The 14,543-nt window shown below is 44.1% G+C and overlaps 1 protein-coding gene across 4 annotated transcripts in view; it reads right to left on the bottom strand.

The window, feature by feature from the left end:
• The window catches only part of PPP4R1 (protein phosphatase 4 regulatory subunit 1), a 70,888-nt gene that overhangs the window by 10,174 nt on the left and 46,171 nt on the right, over positions 1 to 14,543 (bottom strand). For all 4 annotated transcript variants that reach the window (XM_059894688.1, XM_059894687.1, XM_059894685.1 and 1 more), the window contains 4 exons: positions 11,194 to 11,348; positions 9,747 to 9,842; positions 7,709 to 7,894; positions 5,978 to 6,139 (listed from right to left, as the gene is read on the bottom strand). In XM_059894688.1, coding sequence (XP_059750671.1) covers positions 5,978 to 6,139; positions 7,709 to 7,894; positions 9,747 to 9,842; positions 11,194 to 11,348 — 599 coding nt within the window. The remainder of the gene's footprint in view (positions 1 to 5,977; positions 6,140 to 7,708; positions 7,895 to 9,746; positions 9,843 to 11,193; positions 11,349 to 14,543) is intronic.

Genomic DNA, 14,543 nt, shown 5'->3' with positions numbered 1-14,543 from the left:
GGATTAAATGTCCAACCGAAAGACACAAGCTCACTGAATGGATACAAAAACAAGACCCATATATGTGCTGTCTACAAGAGACCCACTTCAGGCCTAGGGACACATGCAGACTGAAAGTGAGGGGATGGAAAAAGATATTCCATGCAAATGGAAATCAAAAGAAAGCTGGAGTAGCAATTCTCATATCAGGCAAAATAGACTTTAAAACAAAGATTATTACAAGAGACAAAGAAGGACTACATAATGATCAAGGGATCAATCCAAGAAGAAGATATAACAATTGTAAATATTTATGCACCCAACATACGAGCACCTCAATACATAAGGCAAATACTAACAGCCATAAAAGGGGAAATCGACAGTAACACAATCATAGTAGGGGACTTTAACACCCCACTTTCACCAATGGACAGATCATCCAAAATGAAAATACATCAGGAAACACAAGCTTTAAATGATACATTAAACAAGATGGACTTAATTGATATTTATAGGATATTCCATCCAAAAACAACAGAATACACATTCTTTTCAAGTGCTCATGGAACATTCTCCAGGATAGATCATATCTTGGGTCACAAATCAAGCCTTGGTAAATTTAAGAAAATTGAAATCGTATCAAATATCTTTTCCGACCACAACACTATGAGACTAGATATCAATTACAGGAAAAAGTCTGTAAGAAATACAAACACATGGAGGCTAAACAACACACTGCTTAATAACCAAGATATCACTGAAGAAATCAAAGAGGAAATCAAAAAAATACCTAGAAACAAATGACAATGAAAACACGACGACCCAAAACCTATGGGATGCAGCAAAAGCAGTTCTAAGAGGGAAGTTTATAGCTATACAAGCCTACCTTAAGAAACAAGAAACATCTCAAATAAACAATCTAACCTTACACCTAAAGCAATTAGAGAAAGAAGAACAAAAAAACCCCAAGTTAGCAGAAGGAAAGAAATCATAAAGATGAGATCAGAAGTAAATGAAAAAGAAATGAAGGAAACGATAGCAAAGATCAATAAAACTAAAAGCTGGTTCTTTGAGAAGATAAACACAATTGATAAACCATTAGCCAGACTTATCAAGAAAAAAAAGGGAGAAGACTCAAATCAACAGAATTAGAAATGAAAAAGGAGAAGTAACAACTGACACTGCAGAAATACAAAGGATCATGAGAGATTACTACAAGCAACTCTATGCCAATAAAATGGACAACCTGGAAGAAATGGACAAAGTCTTAGAAATGCACAACCTTCCGAGACTGAACCAGGAAGAAATAGAAAATATGAACAGACCAATCACAAGCACTGAAATTGAAACTGTGATTTAAAATCTTCCAACAAACAAAAGCCCAGGACCAGATGGCTTCACAGGCGAATTCTATCAAACATTTAGAGAAGAGCTAATACCTTTCCTTCTCAAACTCTTCCAAAATATAGCAGAGGGAGGAACACTCCCAAACTCATTCTACGAGGCCATCATCACCCTGATACCAAAACCAGACAAAGATGTCACAAAGAAAGAAAACTACAGGCCAATATTACTGATGAACATAGATGCAAAAATCCTCAACAAAATACTAGCAAACAGAATCCAACAGCACAGTAAAAGGATCATACACCATGATCAAGTGGGGTTTATCCCAGGAATGCAAGGATTCTTCAGTATACGCAAATCAATCAATGTGATACACCATATTAACAAATTGAAGGAGAAAAACCATATGATCATCTCAATAGATGCAGAGAAAGCTTATGACAAAATTCAACACCCATTTATGATAAAAGCCCTCCAGAAAGTAGGCATAGAGGGAACTTTCCTCAACATAATAAAGGCCATATATGACAAACCCACAGCCAACATTGTCCTCAATGGTGAAAAACTGAAACCATTTCCACTAAGATCAGGAACAAGACAAGGTTGCCCACTCTCACCACTATTATTCAACATAGTTTTGGAAGTTTTAGCCACAGCAATCAGAGAAGAAATAGAAATAAAAGAAATCCAAATCGGAAAAGAAGAAGTAAAGCTGTCACTATTTGCAGATGACATGATACTATACATAGAGAATCCTAAAGATGCTACCAGAAAACTACTAGGGCTAATCAATGAATTTGGTAAAGTAGCAGGATACAAAAGTAATGCACAGAAATATCTTGCATTCCTATACACTAATGATGAAAAATCTGAAAGTGAAATTAAGAGAACACTCCCATTTACCACTGCAACAAAAAGAAAAAAATATCTAGGAATAAACCTACCTAAGGAGACAAAAGACCTGTATGCAGAACACTATAAGACACTGATGAAAGAAATTAAAGATGATACAAACAGATGGAGAGATATACCATGTTCTTGGACTGGAAGAATCAACATTGTGAAAATGACTCTACTACCCAAAGCAATGTACAGATCCAATGCAATCCCTATCAAACTACCAACAGCATTTTTCACAGGAGTAGAACAAAAAATTTGACAATTTGTACAGAAACACAAAAGACCCCGAATAGCCAAAGCAATCTTGAGAAGGAAAAACGGAGCTGGAGGAATCAGGCTCCCTGACTTCAGACTATACTACAAAGCCACAGTAATCAAGACAGTATGGTACTTGCACAAAAACAGAAATATAGATCAATGGAACAGGATAGAAAGCCCAGAGATAAACCCACGCACATATGGTCACCTTATCTTTGATAAAGGAGGCAAGAATATACAGTGGAGAATAGACAGCCTCTTCAGTAAGTGCTGCTGGGAAAACTGGACAGCTACATGTAAAAGAATGAAATTAGAACACTCCCTAACACCATACACAAAAATAAACTCAAAATGGATTAAAGACCTAAATGTAAGGCCAGACACCATCAAACTCTTAGAGGAAAACATAGGCAGAACACTCTATGACATAAATCACAGCAAGATTCTTTCTGACCCACCTCCTAGAGAAATGGAAATAAAAACAAAAATAAACAAATGGGACCTAATGAAACTTAAAAGCTTCTGCACAGCAAAGGAAACCATAAACAGGCGAAAAGACAATCCTCAGAATGGGAGAAAATATTTGCAAATGAAGCAACTGACAAAGGATTAACCTCCAAAACACACAAGCAACTCATGCAGCTCAATATCAAAAAAACAAACAACCCAATCCAAAAATGGGCAGAAGACCTAAAAAGACATTTCTCCAAAGAAGATGTACAGATTGCCAACAAACACATGAAAGAATGCTCAACATCATTAATCATTAGAGAAATGCAAATCAAAACTACAATGAGGGGTTTCCCTGGTGGCGCAGTGGTTAGGAATCCGCCTGCCAATGCAGGGGACACGGGCTCGTGCCCCAGTCCGGGAAGATCCCACATGCCGCGGAGCGGCTAGGCCCATGAGCCACAACTACTGAGCCTGCACATCTGGAGCCTGTGCTACGCAACGGGAGAGGCCACGACAGTGAGAGGCCCGCGCACCGCGATGAAGAGTGGCCCCCGCTCGCTGCAACTGGAGAAAGCCCTTGCACAGAAGTGAAGACCCAACACAGCCAAAAATAAATATAAATAAATAAATAAATAAATGTATTAAAAAAAAAACAAAACTACAATGAGATATCATCTCACACTGGTCAGAATGGCCACCATCAAAAAATCTACAAACGATAAATGCTGGAGAGGATGTGGAGAAAAGGGAACCCTCTTGCACTGTTGGTGGGAATGTAAAGTGATACAGCCACTATGGAGAACAGTATGCAGGTTCCTTAAAAAACTAAAAATAGAACTACCATACGACCCAGCAATCCCACTACTGGGCATATACCCTGAGAAAACCATAATTCAAAAAAAGTCATGGGGCTTCCCTGGTGGTGCAGTGGTTGAGAATCTGCCTGCCAATGCAGGGGACACGGGTTCGAGCCCTGGTCTGGGAAGATCCCATGTGCCGCGGAGCAGCTGGGCCCGTGAGCCACAATTACTGAGCATGCGCGTCTGGAGCCTGTGCTCCGCAACAAGAGAGGCCGCGACGGTGAGAGCCCCGCGCACCGCGATGAAGAGTGGCCCCCGCTTGCCACAACTAGAGAAAGCCCTTGCACAGAAACGAAGACCCAACACAGCCCAAAAAATAAAATAAATAAATAAATAAGTCAGGAGCGCTTTAAAAAAAAAACAAAAAACCTAACCCATGAAGGATTTAAAAAAAAAAAAAAAAAAAGTCATGTACCAAAATGTTCACTGCAGCTCTTTTTACAAGAGCCAGGACATGGAAGCAACCTAAGTGTCCATCAACAGATGAATGGATAAAGAAGATGTGGCACCTATATACAATGGACTATTACTCAGCCATAAAAAGGAATGAAACTGAGTTATTTGTAGTGAGGTGGATGGACCTAGAGATTGTCATACAGAGTGAAGTAAGAAAGAGAAAAACAAATACCGTATGCTAACACATATATATGGAATCTAAAAAAAAAAAAAAAGTGATCACAAGAACCTAGGGGCAAGACGGGAATAAAGACGCAGACCTACTAGAGAATGGACTTGAGGATATGGGGAGGGGGAAGGGTAAGCTGGGACAAAGTGAGAGAGTGGCATGGACATATATACACTACCAAATGTAAAACAGATAGCTAGTGGGAAGCAGCCGCATAGCACAGGGAGATCAGCTCGGTGCTTGGTGACCACCTAGAGGGGTGAGATAGGGAGGGTGGGAGGGAGGGAGATGCAAGAGGGAAGAGATATGGGGACATATGTATATGTATAACTGATTCACTTTGTTATAAAGAGGAAACTAACACACCATTGTAAAGCAATTATACTCCAGTAAAGATGTTAAAAAACAAACGACAAAAATCAAACGACAGAAATAGATTACATTACACAGAATAAAAAAGTAATTCTAGAGTCCACACTGATACTAAAAAAAAAACTTCCAAAAAGGCAGAGAAAGACAAGGGAAAGGTTATCTTTACAGGAGATAGTAACTAGTAAACACAGAAGGAATTACAAAGAACAGAAAATTAGTATTTTACAACTCACACAGTAACAAGTGATTCAGGCAAGAACCGGGTACAGATGCAGAAATGCAAAAGCACTGGGTGAAGGACTCAGGCAAAGAGCTGTTCAGAGTTTGAAAGAATCGCCCACCGAGGAGTCAATAACCTCGATGGAAAAGTGAGCTGACCCACGGCCAAGGGACCGGACTCAGCATCACCAGGGACCCAAGAGCCAACACTGTGTTATCCCTGATGCAACCCATTCAGAAAAACACCCAGGGACCTAGGTAGAGAGGTAATACTCCTGGCAGACAACACCTGTTTAACCTGAATCTAACTGTGTGACAGCGCTCAGGCAATTTCAAATTGGGGGGCATTCTGCAAAACCACTGGCTTGGCCCCTTCAAAAAGGTCCATGACATTACAGGTGAAAAGTCAGGGAAACTGTCCTAGATTTAAGAGGACTAAAGAGACGTGATATTTAAATTCTATGTGCAATTCCCCACTGGATTCTGAGTCGAGGGGACATTATCCGGACAACTAGAGCAATTTCAATTATGATACTTCTGCACCTCAAACTTTACGACTACAATAGTTCTCCGGGATTAAACAATTTGTAAAGTCAGCGCTGCTCCTGTCAGAGACCAGGGATCCACATCAGAGGGGTGAGGACACACCACAGAAGGCTTAATGTCCATGGAATTTCCTACGTTAGTTCAGTAATGATGAGAAAAAAGGTACAAATGTTTGTAACCATGATCTAATGTCATTTAAAAACGAAATTTAGCGTGATTTTTAAATTAAACACTGAAGTGACACTAGCAAAACTGATCAGAATGGGACTATTTTTTAACCACATGGTACCATCAAACTCACGGCTACATTTGTTACATAGAACATACAGAAACCTATCTTGATGGCAGCATAAAGTCAAAACTTCAACTCTACAGTAGAATTTTAGTGCGTTTTTATACAAAAGAACTTAACAATTACCTTCAGAAAATCATGCAAGTGTTTAAGGACACCTATCCTGACTTCATCGAGGTCTTTTAAAAATCCATTAAAAATTGGAACCAGATCTGCAGCTGTCAACTGATCTCCAAGGATGACTGCAAGTTCGTGGATGGAGAAGGCTAAGGTCCTTCGAACTTTCCACTGCAGAAATAAAGACAACTGCGTGAGTAAGCTGATCACAAAGTCTTGGTACTTTAACTTTTGCACAATGCATGAAGGTTAATTTATTATATCTGAATGTTATTAATCTCAAGTTAAATCAGAATAAAATAGTAATAATAGATACCAAGTTTTAAATGCCTACTTTCTATCAAAAACTGGCAGAAAAATGCAAAGTCCCTGCATAGTATATATTATCCCCCTTTCACTTAGGAAGGAAAAAAATGCTTGGAGATCACTGGTGGTGAAGCCTGTGTAGCTCTCGGAGCACTGGATGCCCAATTTCCTGGCGTCCCACACGGCTCGAAGGCTGGCTGGTGTGCCTCTCCCTGCACTGTGCCCCTCCCGACTCCGCACAGACTACCCTGGATTAAAAACAACCACAAAACTCGCTTTAAAGAACTGGCAATTAAAGAGATACAAGATTGGGAAAATCTCTTGCGGGCAGCCCTGGAAAAGAACACCGGAACAGAAATGCGCTCCATTTACAGGAAACTTTATGTCAAAAACATCTTTTTCTTCATGTGACCTTAATTTAAAAAATTTTACTTTGTTATTTAGTTTAAAACTTTACCTGCTGAGAAGCTGTTTAGAACAAAGGCTTCATCCCCACCCCCAAACACAAGAACCTGTTCTTGAGATAAAATGCTGTACCCATGTTCAATGTATCAAGTGGAAGAAGGCAGGATGTTCGGATAAGCCCTGCCCATCCAGAGCCGTCCCCCTCACCAGCAGCCCCGAGAGTCCACAGAATAAAGGTGGAAAGCCACTCATACAGAGGGTGAAACACTCGCTGGTCATCGGCCATGTGTCCCATGCCCAGTTCCACCCCTGAGGGCTGAGCAGGGATCAGCTTCCCCAGAGGTCGGAGGAGGGACTTAAACTATGTTCCCAAGGGGACGCTCGACTTCCAAGTTGCCGAGCCAACTGAGACACCGAGGGATAACCATTCACAACTCAGTATAAATTAGTCTCAGCAGGTGCCTTCAAATAACTGAGAGAGGAAGGTCGCTGAAGGAAGAGGGACTTGGGTGTATGGAAGCCAGACCCAAGGGCGGGGGGATGAAGTCGGCAAAGCCTGGGAAAACAGCCACAAAAAGCCACAAACGACCGGGGGTCAATGTTTCCCATTTCTTGTTTCTCAAATGGGTGGTGGTGGTGAGCACACGTGTGCACAAACAGGCACGCACACACCCATCAACCTTCTCCCACCCACACTGTGCTGCCCGCCGGGCCCAGACCTCGGCAGCGCCAAAGCAATTGCAGTTCTGCGAAGGTTGAAAAATATCAGGGAGGAAGCATTTATAACACTGTTTCTGGGGTAAAATGAAACCCTATATTCTCAAGAATCAATCTGCACTTGAACTTTAGACAACAGCACCTTTGAGTTAGGAACCTCAGCAGGTCAAACGGGAAGCTAATTCTAGCACTTCAGACAAAAAAGAAGGCAGGCTGCTCAGGTGGAGGGAGGAGCCTGGACCCACGGGGGAGTGCTCTGGTGTCACCGGCAAGCTCTCTGCACGCGAGGGAACGTGGACAGGGCCCCCGCACCTGCATGTCGGAGGCCAGCGTCTCGTAGGTCTCGCGCAGGCAGTGCCAGTTCTGCCGGCCCAGGGTCAGTGCCACGCCCGGCAGGCTGTAGGCGCAGTGCTTGGCGATCTCGGTGTCCACTGTCTGCGCCCGGGAGGGGTCGGTCATGGAGAGATACTGATCCAGCAGGGCCTGGGGCACAACGTCCTAACCAAGAGAGAGTGCAGACTTTGTAAATTAGGCACACTTGCACCTCATATAGTAGTGAAAAACCAATCTCCAAGTTTCAGGTTTCCAATAACTGAAAAGAGATAAGAAAACACGCCAAGGGAGATACATGTATAAATGAATAAAAGCAGCTTCAAGGAGGAAAACAACAAACAAGATCTTAAAACAGAAAACAGCTTAGAGGATGATGAGAGCTGCTTACTAAATTTAAGAGATACATTAAAAATAAGCTCAGCACCTTTCAGTGTTGGCAGAGATTGCAGAGTCTGGGGTAACCTACTGAATGAGGCTAAGCTAGCGGATGAGGCTAAGCAGGCCCTCTTCTGCATTGTCACCAACAAGGATCTTAAAACGACAACAACAACCGCCTTTAGATGGAAATTTAGCAATTATCTATAGAAACTTAAAGTGTACATACCTCTAACCACTTGTATAAATGCGAGGACAAGAAGAACATATCTACGATCTTGCTTATGTATGTGAAATCTAGCTTTGGAAGGAGCTACAAAATAAAGGTAAAACTGGCTGCTTTAGGGGAAAAGCAAAATGGGTGCTGGAGGAGAAAAGCTGAGAAGGAAGCTGAATTCTGAACTTTGTAAACGTATTATCTATTTTTTAAAAATAAATTAAAATGGAAATTCATTAAAGGAATGAGACAATCTGTATGCACTGGCTTGAAAAAGCATGTTTTAAAACACTATGGGGCTTCCCTGGTGGCGCAGTGGTTGGGAGTCTGCCTGCCGGTGCAGGGGACGCGGGTTCGAGCCCTGGTCTGGGAGGATCCCACATGCCGCGGAGCAACTGGGCCCGTGAGCCACGACAGCTGAGCCTGCGCGTCTGGAGCCTGTGCTCCGCGGCGGGAGAGGCCGGGATAGTGAGAGGCCCGCGCACCGTGATGGGGAGTGGCCCCCGCTTGCCACAACTGGGGAGGGCCCTCGCGCGGAAGCAAAGACCCAACACAACAAAATAAAAAATTAAAAAAAATAAATTAAAAAAAGGGGGGAGGTTTACAGGGCTAAGGAAAAAAAAACAAAAAAAAGAACACTATGAATACCAACTCCATTTTTAAGAAATAGAACAAACAGAAATAAAGGACTCACTCCCTTTGATCTAGGCAATCTACTTATAATAATGCACAGACAGTCCCAGAAGCAAAGCACAGGCATGATCACAATGAACGTGGCTTTACTTGTAATATCACAGCACACCTACACCTGAACGCCCATCCCAGCCCTGCTCACGCGGGGCCACGTGGGTGCTGGGCTGGGGGTGGGGGGGCGGGGTTGGGGGGAGTCTGTGCTCCTGTGCAAAGAGCTCCAAGACACGACTCTTTAAAAAAGAAAAAAGAAAGGCAGGCATCACCACATTCCAACGACCCCACATGTAAAGCCTCTGATTCGAGTCACCCTGCCAGCCGAGAGCACTTTACAGCGGCTCTGGGCCGTACTTCCACGTTCTCCTCTCTGAAGTCAAGCTCTACCTTACAATCCTTGGCAACTCAGGCATGAAGACCCAGGCGTGACGGCCTGGCTCTATCTGTCTTTGAAAGACAAAGGTGCACGCCGACGCGCTGGCGCGTCTGCCTAGGCGCGCTGAGGAAATACAAGAGGACCCATGGTCGCGGTCACCCTGGAGGGGAAGGGGTCACGGGTGTGAAAAGAGAAAGATTTCTGCTTATATTTTACTCGACTGCTTGAATTTTCTTATCAGAAGTATGATATATTAGCCCTCATTTTCAAAACATTATCAGAAGGGCCAAATTTGGTGAGAAATGGGTTTAAAAGTGGACTTAACAACACCCACACGAAGTAAAGCGTTTTTGGTCACCTACCTGCACTTTAGCTCTCCTTTCCTCATCGGGGCTAAAACCACCACTGGTGCCCGAGTCTGAATCATCATGAATATAGCCAAGGGCGGACTCCATATTCTGTCGGGAGAGAACAGTCACTTAAAGCACTGTCCTGTCTGTGAGCTCCCTTCATTCAAACTATCTTACTAAGTTACTCACTCACCTTTCAAGGCCACCAAAAGATAAGAATACGTACAAATTCTTCATGCTTTTAAACGTTTATAAACAGACCTAAGACCTCATAAGAATTCCCCTGCCTTAAATCAAACTTTGAGAATAGGTTGCTAAATGTATGAAAACAAATTCCAGAACAAATGTAATTAAAAAGTAAATTTAGAAGTAATTTTGAAAAGGTCCCAATATCTAAAATTAGCTATCAATAAAACAGTATTTAGAGGGTGCTTCAGGCAACTGTTGTATGGTATGTCATACACAGTTTTTCTTCTACTATTTCTATTCCTGGCTATTTCTAATTTCACAAATATATTGGGCTGGCCAAAAAGTTCATTCGGGTTTGTCACGCGACGTTACAGGAAAACCCGAACCAACTTTCTGGCCGACCCAATACTTTTTTAACAGTCCCCGCCAACCCCAAAATGAAAACAAAACACCTTCTAAAACTCAGATAAAGTACTGAAATCTCCAATGATGTTAAGTGGTCAGGGTTTCATTCTGAAGCCCTGGTTTTACGCAAGATTTCTAAGTATACCGGTGTCATCCAACAGAAAACAAGCCAGGAATCCACCGGGGCCCTGGGACCCCCGTGCCCCCATGCGTATGAGGCCCCCCTCCCTGAGCTCAGCGTCCAGGCCGCTCTGCCCCGAGACCACCTGCCTCTGGCCACCAGCATGTGTTCCTTCTCCCGCCGACACACACAAGGGATGAGAACTACGGACACCGCGTGGTGCTGGCTTGGTGGGGGGTCGGGGGGTTTGGGGAGGACAGTGCAGGACACAGGCAGGCGGGCTGGTCACAGTACCCACCCGCACACTCCAGGGTCCAGATAATCCCGCAACGCGGCCTCAAGTCCCGATCTTCCGCTCAGAATACTGCGCTGCTCGCTGCAGTGAAATGGTCCCATCAGAAACAAAGCACCCCTCCAAAAAGAAAAGGGAAGAGTTAATTACTCTTGATAAAGGGCTTTGTCTCCAGTAAGATTATTTCACTGCAGTGAGCCACACCCACACTGAAGCTGCGGAGTGGTCATGTAGACAGTCCCGGGGCTGACTATTAACTCCAAGCTCTGGACATGACACTCATGTCACAGAGACAGGACGTGGTGACGATGACTTTTACTTTATGCAGAAGGGAGACGGAGAAAACCAGCGACAGACAGGACATGGTAACTGGGCCGTGACAAGCACCACGGCTGCCCCGCGAACGGCTCCGGGTCCCCCGGCTCACTGTGCACGCCCTGCGGAGCCCTCACCTCGACGGCCTCGCTCGTCAAAGGCCCGGAGGTGCCGTGGTCAAGTCTGCAGCCAGGGAGCTCATCCTGCGGGGCCCTCCGGGTGGCCTCGCTGACCTCGTCGCAGGCGTCCAGGCTGGAGGCGCGCAGGGCGGCGGCCAGCACGTCCACCTGCGCTGTGGGTGGAACGACAGGCCTGTGAGCACGGGGCCGCGGGTGCCCGGGCTCTCCCTGCGCAGGGTTATGGGATCAATGAGACGCAGTGCTTTTGGGACACTGCCATCGAAAAGCTGGAAAAAACCTCTACTGTGGTCAATCATTAGTTCTCCGCGGGAAAAAGTAGAAAACTAATATGCTTTCATGAGATTAAAAATGTTTACCCACTACTGTACATTATTCTGCGTTAGTATGAAAAGAGAGATGCTATCTAGTCAAATTCAGGGTCAGTGAACTATGTTTCGGGAACGCATGAGCGGGACTGGCGAGGCTTACTTACTAAGCTATCTTAGCAGGAGAGCAGTCACACAGACCCTGCCAACATAAAACAATGGGAATTACAAAGATTTCTGTGGCAGTTACATTTAAACATCTCATATCTCATTCCGGTTTATTTTACTTTTCTCTAATTCTTTTTGAAAGTGAAATTAGTGACTTGTCCCCAACACAGGGATCCCAAACAAGCACTGTCTCACTTGCAGGAAACCAAAATGACAGATAACCAAGCAGCAGCCCTGAAGTCTGGCAAATGGCACTGTCTACGTTTTGAGTTACATCTTCTTTATAAAAGTCATTCAAAGTGAAGATAAAGCATTCTTCCTTCCCCCCGAAATAAATGAGGAAAATTAGCAAAAAGAAATTGTTTAGCATTACTTCAAGTAACAATCCACCTGGATGCTCAAAATATAGGAATTTATAAAGTTTACCTGCAGATTTATTTAGTACAAAGATTAGAAAGTGTGTTCCCACTCTATTTAAAGATTATTAAAAAGCAATCAGCATTTTATTAAGATCACCTATTACTATGCTATAGCATTTATAAAATTCTAGTTAAGTATACAAGGTACCCAGCAAGAGAGACACAAGAAACATACAGGATGATGACCTAACTGAATAGATTAAATTGAAGGTGTCTAATCATGAAAAGTTACTCACGGAAAGCATCCTCATTCTTTTGGGAATTTCAGCTGCAATTTGTACTAATCCTTTACTCACTTCAGCTCCCCTTTTAGAATCCTCCAAGTTTCCACAATGAAATCACAACAGAACGAAAGGAGGCCAACGGGCCGGAACATGCTTTCTTCCCCCGCAGATGCAGGCGGGGGGTGTGAGGGTGGGCTCCCTCATGCATGGTGACCCCTTCCTGGGAAGCCTTTCACGGAACACGCCTCGCACAGGCCACCAGCCCGAGCAAACGACAGCCTACTCCTCGTCTATGTTACTCTCTACCTTTAGGTTTGTACGTTCGCCAAAGTTTCAGTGAGTTACACTGAGGTTACCTCCTTCAAAAGACTGGTACAAAGGTCACGAGGACGACCTCATGCCGACTCACGGGGAGCCCGCGGCCCCGGAGAACCCAGGCTTGCCTGAGACTCAGCGGATGGCTCACAACGGCCAGCGGAAGGAAACTGAAGCACAGGCCTTCGCCACGTCTGCGTTTTCCTCACCATGCGGGCGGAAACCCCAGGATCAGAGCCCATGCGGCCCCTGGTGACTCGCGCTCAGAATCGGGGACAGCCTGGAACCTGGAATTTCCTGCCCCCCCTGAAGCGCTGGTCTGGCTGAGCTCACCCTTTCCATCTCTGACTCTCGCACACCGTCCTGGAGGTTAGTCACAAGTTCCTAACAACTTCTTGCTTACAATCAATAAACAATATGATTTTTCGGACCACAACTGCCCAGTGGACCCAGTTATTCCACCGGCCCTAACGAAACTGGAGAGAGCTCTGCACTTGCTGGCCTGGCCAGCTCCCCTCTGCAGTCTGTGAACTGGCCACGGCCAATCAAACCGGCATCAGTCACTATTCAGCCATGGCTCAATCCTGAATCAGCCTGGTGATGCCACACGCCAGGGAGTTTGGAAAAGGGGCTCTCTTACACCTTCTTCCCATTTTACTACCTCCCTTTCTGTCCTTCCACGTAAGATCTACTTCTGTTCCACAGCTGAGAAAGGGCTTTCTTTTTCTGACAGGAACATCTCATTCTAGTTCCTGGAAACACTTAAGTTTTTTGATTAGAGACCCACAAAGAAAAAAAAATGAATCTATCAATGCTTCAAAGAAGGTAAGAGTTAAACTGGTAAGACTGTGAAGCAAAGGCTGCCTCAGAGGAAAAAAATCCCAACTCTTGCTCTTGTTCCCCACGACATTCCCACCAAACAGCATGGAAAAGAACAAGGGACCCAGTGGCTCATGAAAGCAGAAACTCGACTCTGAGGGTCCACCTCACCCTGACGTTCCCCCGCCCCCAGTCAAGAATACACACATGCGGGAGAACTAGTTGAGTCCCTGGCCAGAACTTAGTTTCCAATTGGGGTTAATTCTGCCTTTCAAAAAGGTAGACCTTCTGTGACAGACTGTCCACAACCGCAGATTAGAAAAGAAAAAGCACCCACAGTTAAGGTACACCCTTTAAAAACCCAAAACACCTTCTAATAGTATGAAAAGTCAGAAATAGTTACTACAATTAACACGGGTTCAGTTTGCCCTCAGATGCTCAGGAATTCTGCAGCCGAAGCCCTCCCGCCCCCAATCCTGCCCACCGATGTTTTGCTGCAGAACATCTGACACACGAAGTGTGTCACCCTCTGTGCTCTCTGAGGCTGGGATTTCTGTCTGGTCTGCTGCTGGTATATATTCACTGCCTGGAAGAGTAGCTGGCACATAATAGGTGCTCGATAAGTGATGCTGGATGAATCAGTCAATCAATGAATATGTTAAGAAAGTATCAACATTATGGACAGAAAGAACAACATGACAAATTTAAATTGTAACAGGTGTAGGAGCTGAATTAGAAAGAGAACTGATTAAATCATAATATAGTATTACTACTAAAATCTCAATTGCAGCCTGTAAATTTTAAGTCAAACAGTGTTAGTCACCTTCTGAAACACAAAGTCATATCCTGAAACTCATACGTGTCCATGTAGGGTTTTTAAAAAAGCAAACTATACATATTACTTTTAGCTTATTTGTTAAAAAAAAAGAATTTAAAGTAGCTTATTCAATATTTCCATTAATATTTAGTAGGTGTCTACCACGTGTCAGAGAACTGACTAGCAGGTGTGTAAAGGGAGAGCTCCCAGAACGGGCCAAAGGCCAGTTAGGAATCTTTTTTCCATAAAGGTAAGGAGCGTACAAAAAACAAAACACGAG

This window comes from Balaenoptera ricei, chromosome 14, assembly GCF_028023285.1.
Source record: "Balaenoptera ricei isolate mBalRic1 chromosome 14, mBalRic1.hap2, whole genome shotgun sequence".
Taxonomy (NCBI): domain Eukaryota; kingdom Metazoa; phylum Chordata; class Mammalia; order Artiodactyla; family Balaenopteridae; genus Balaenoptera; species Balaenoptera ricei.
The sequence above is the reverse complement of the archived record's forward strand: the minus strand, read 5'-3'. Positions and strand labels throughout refer to the sequence as shown.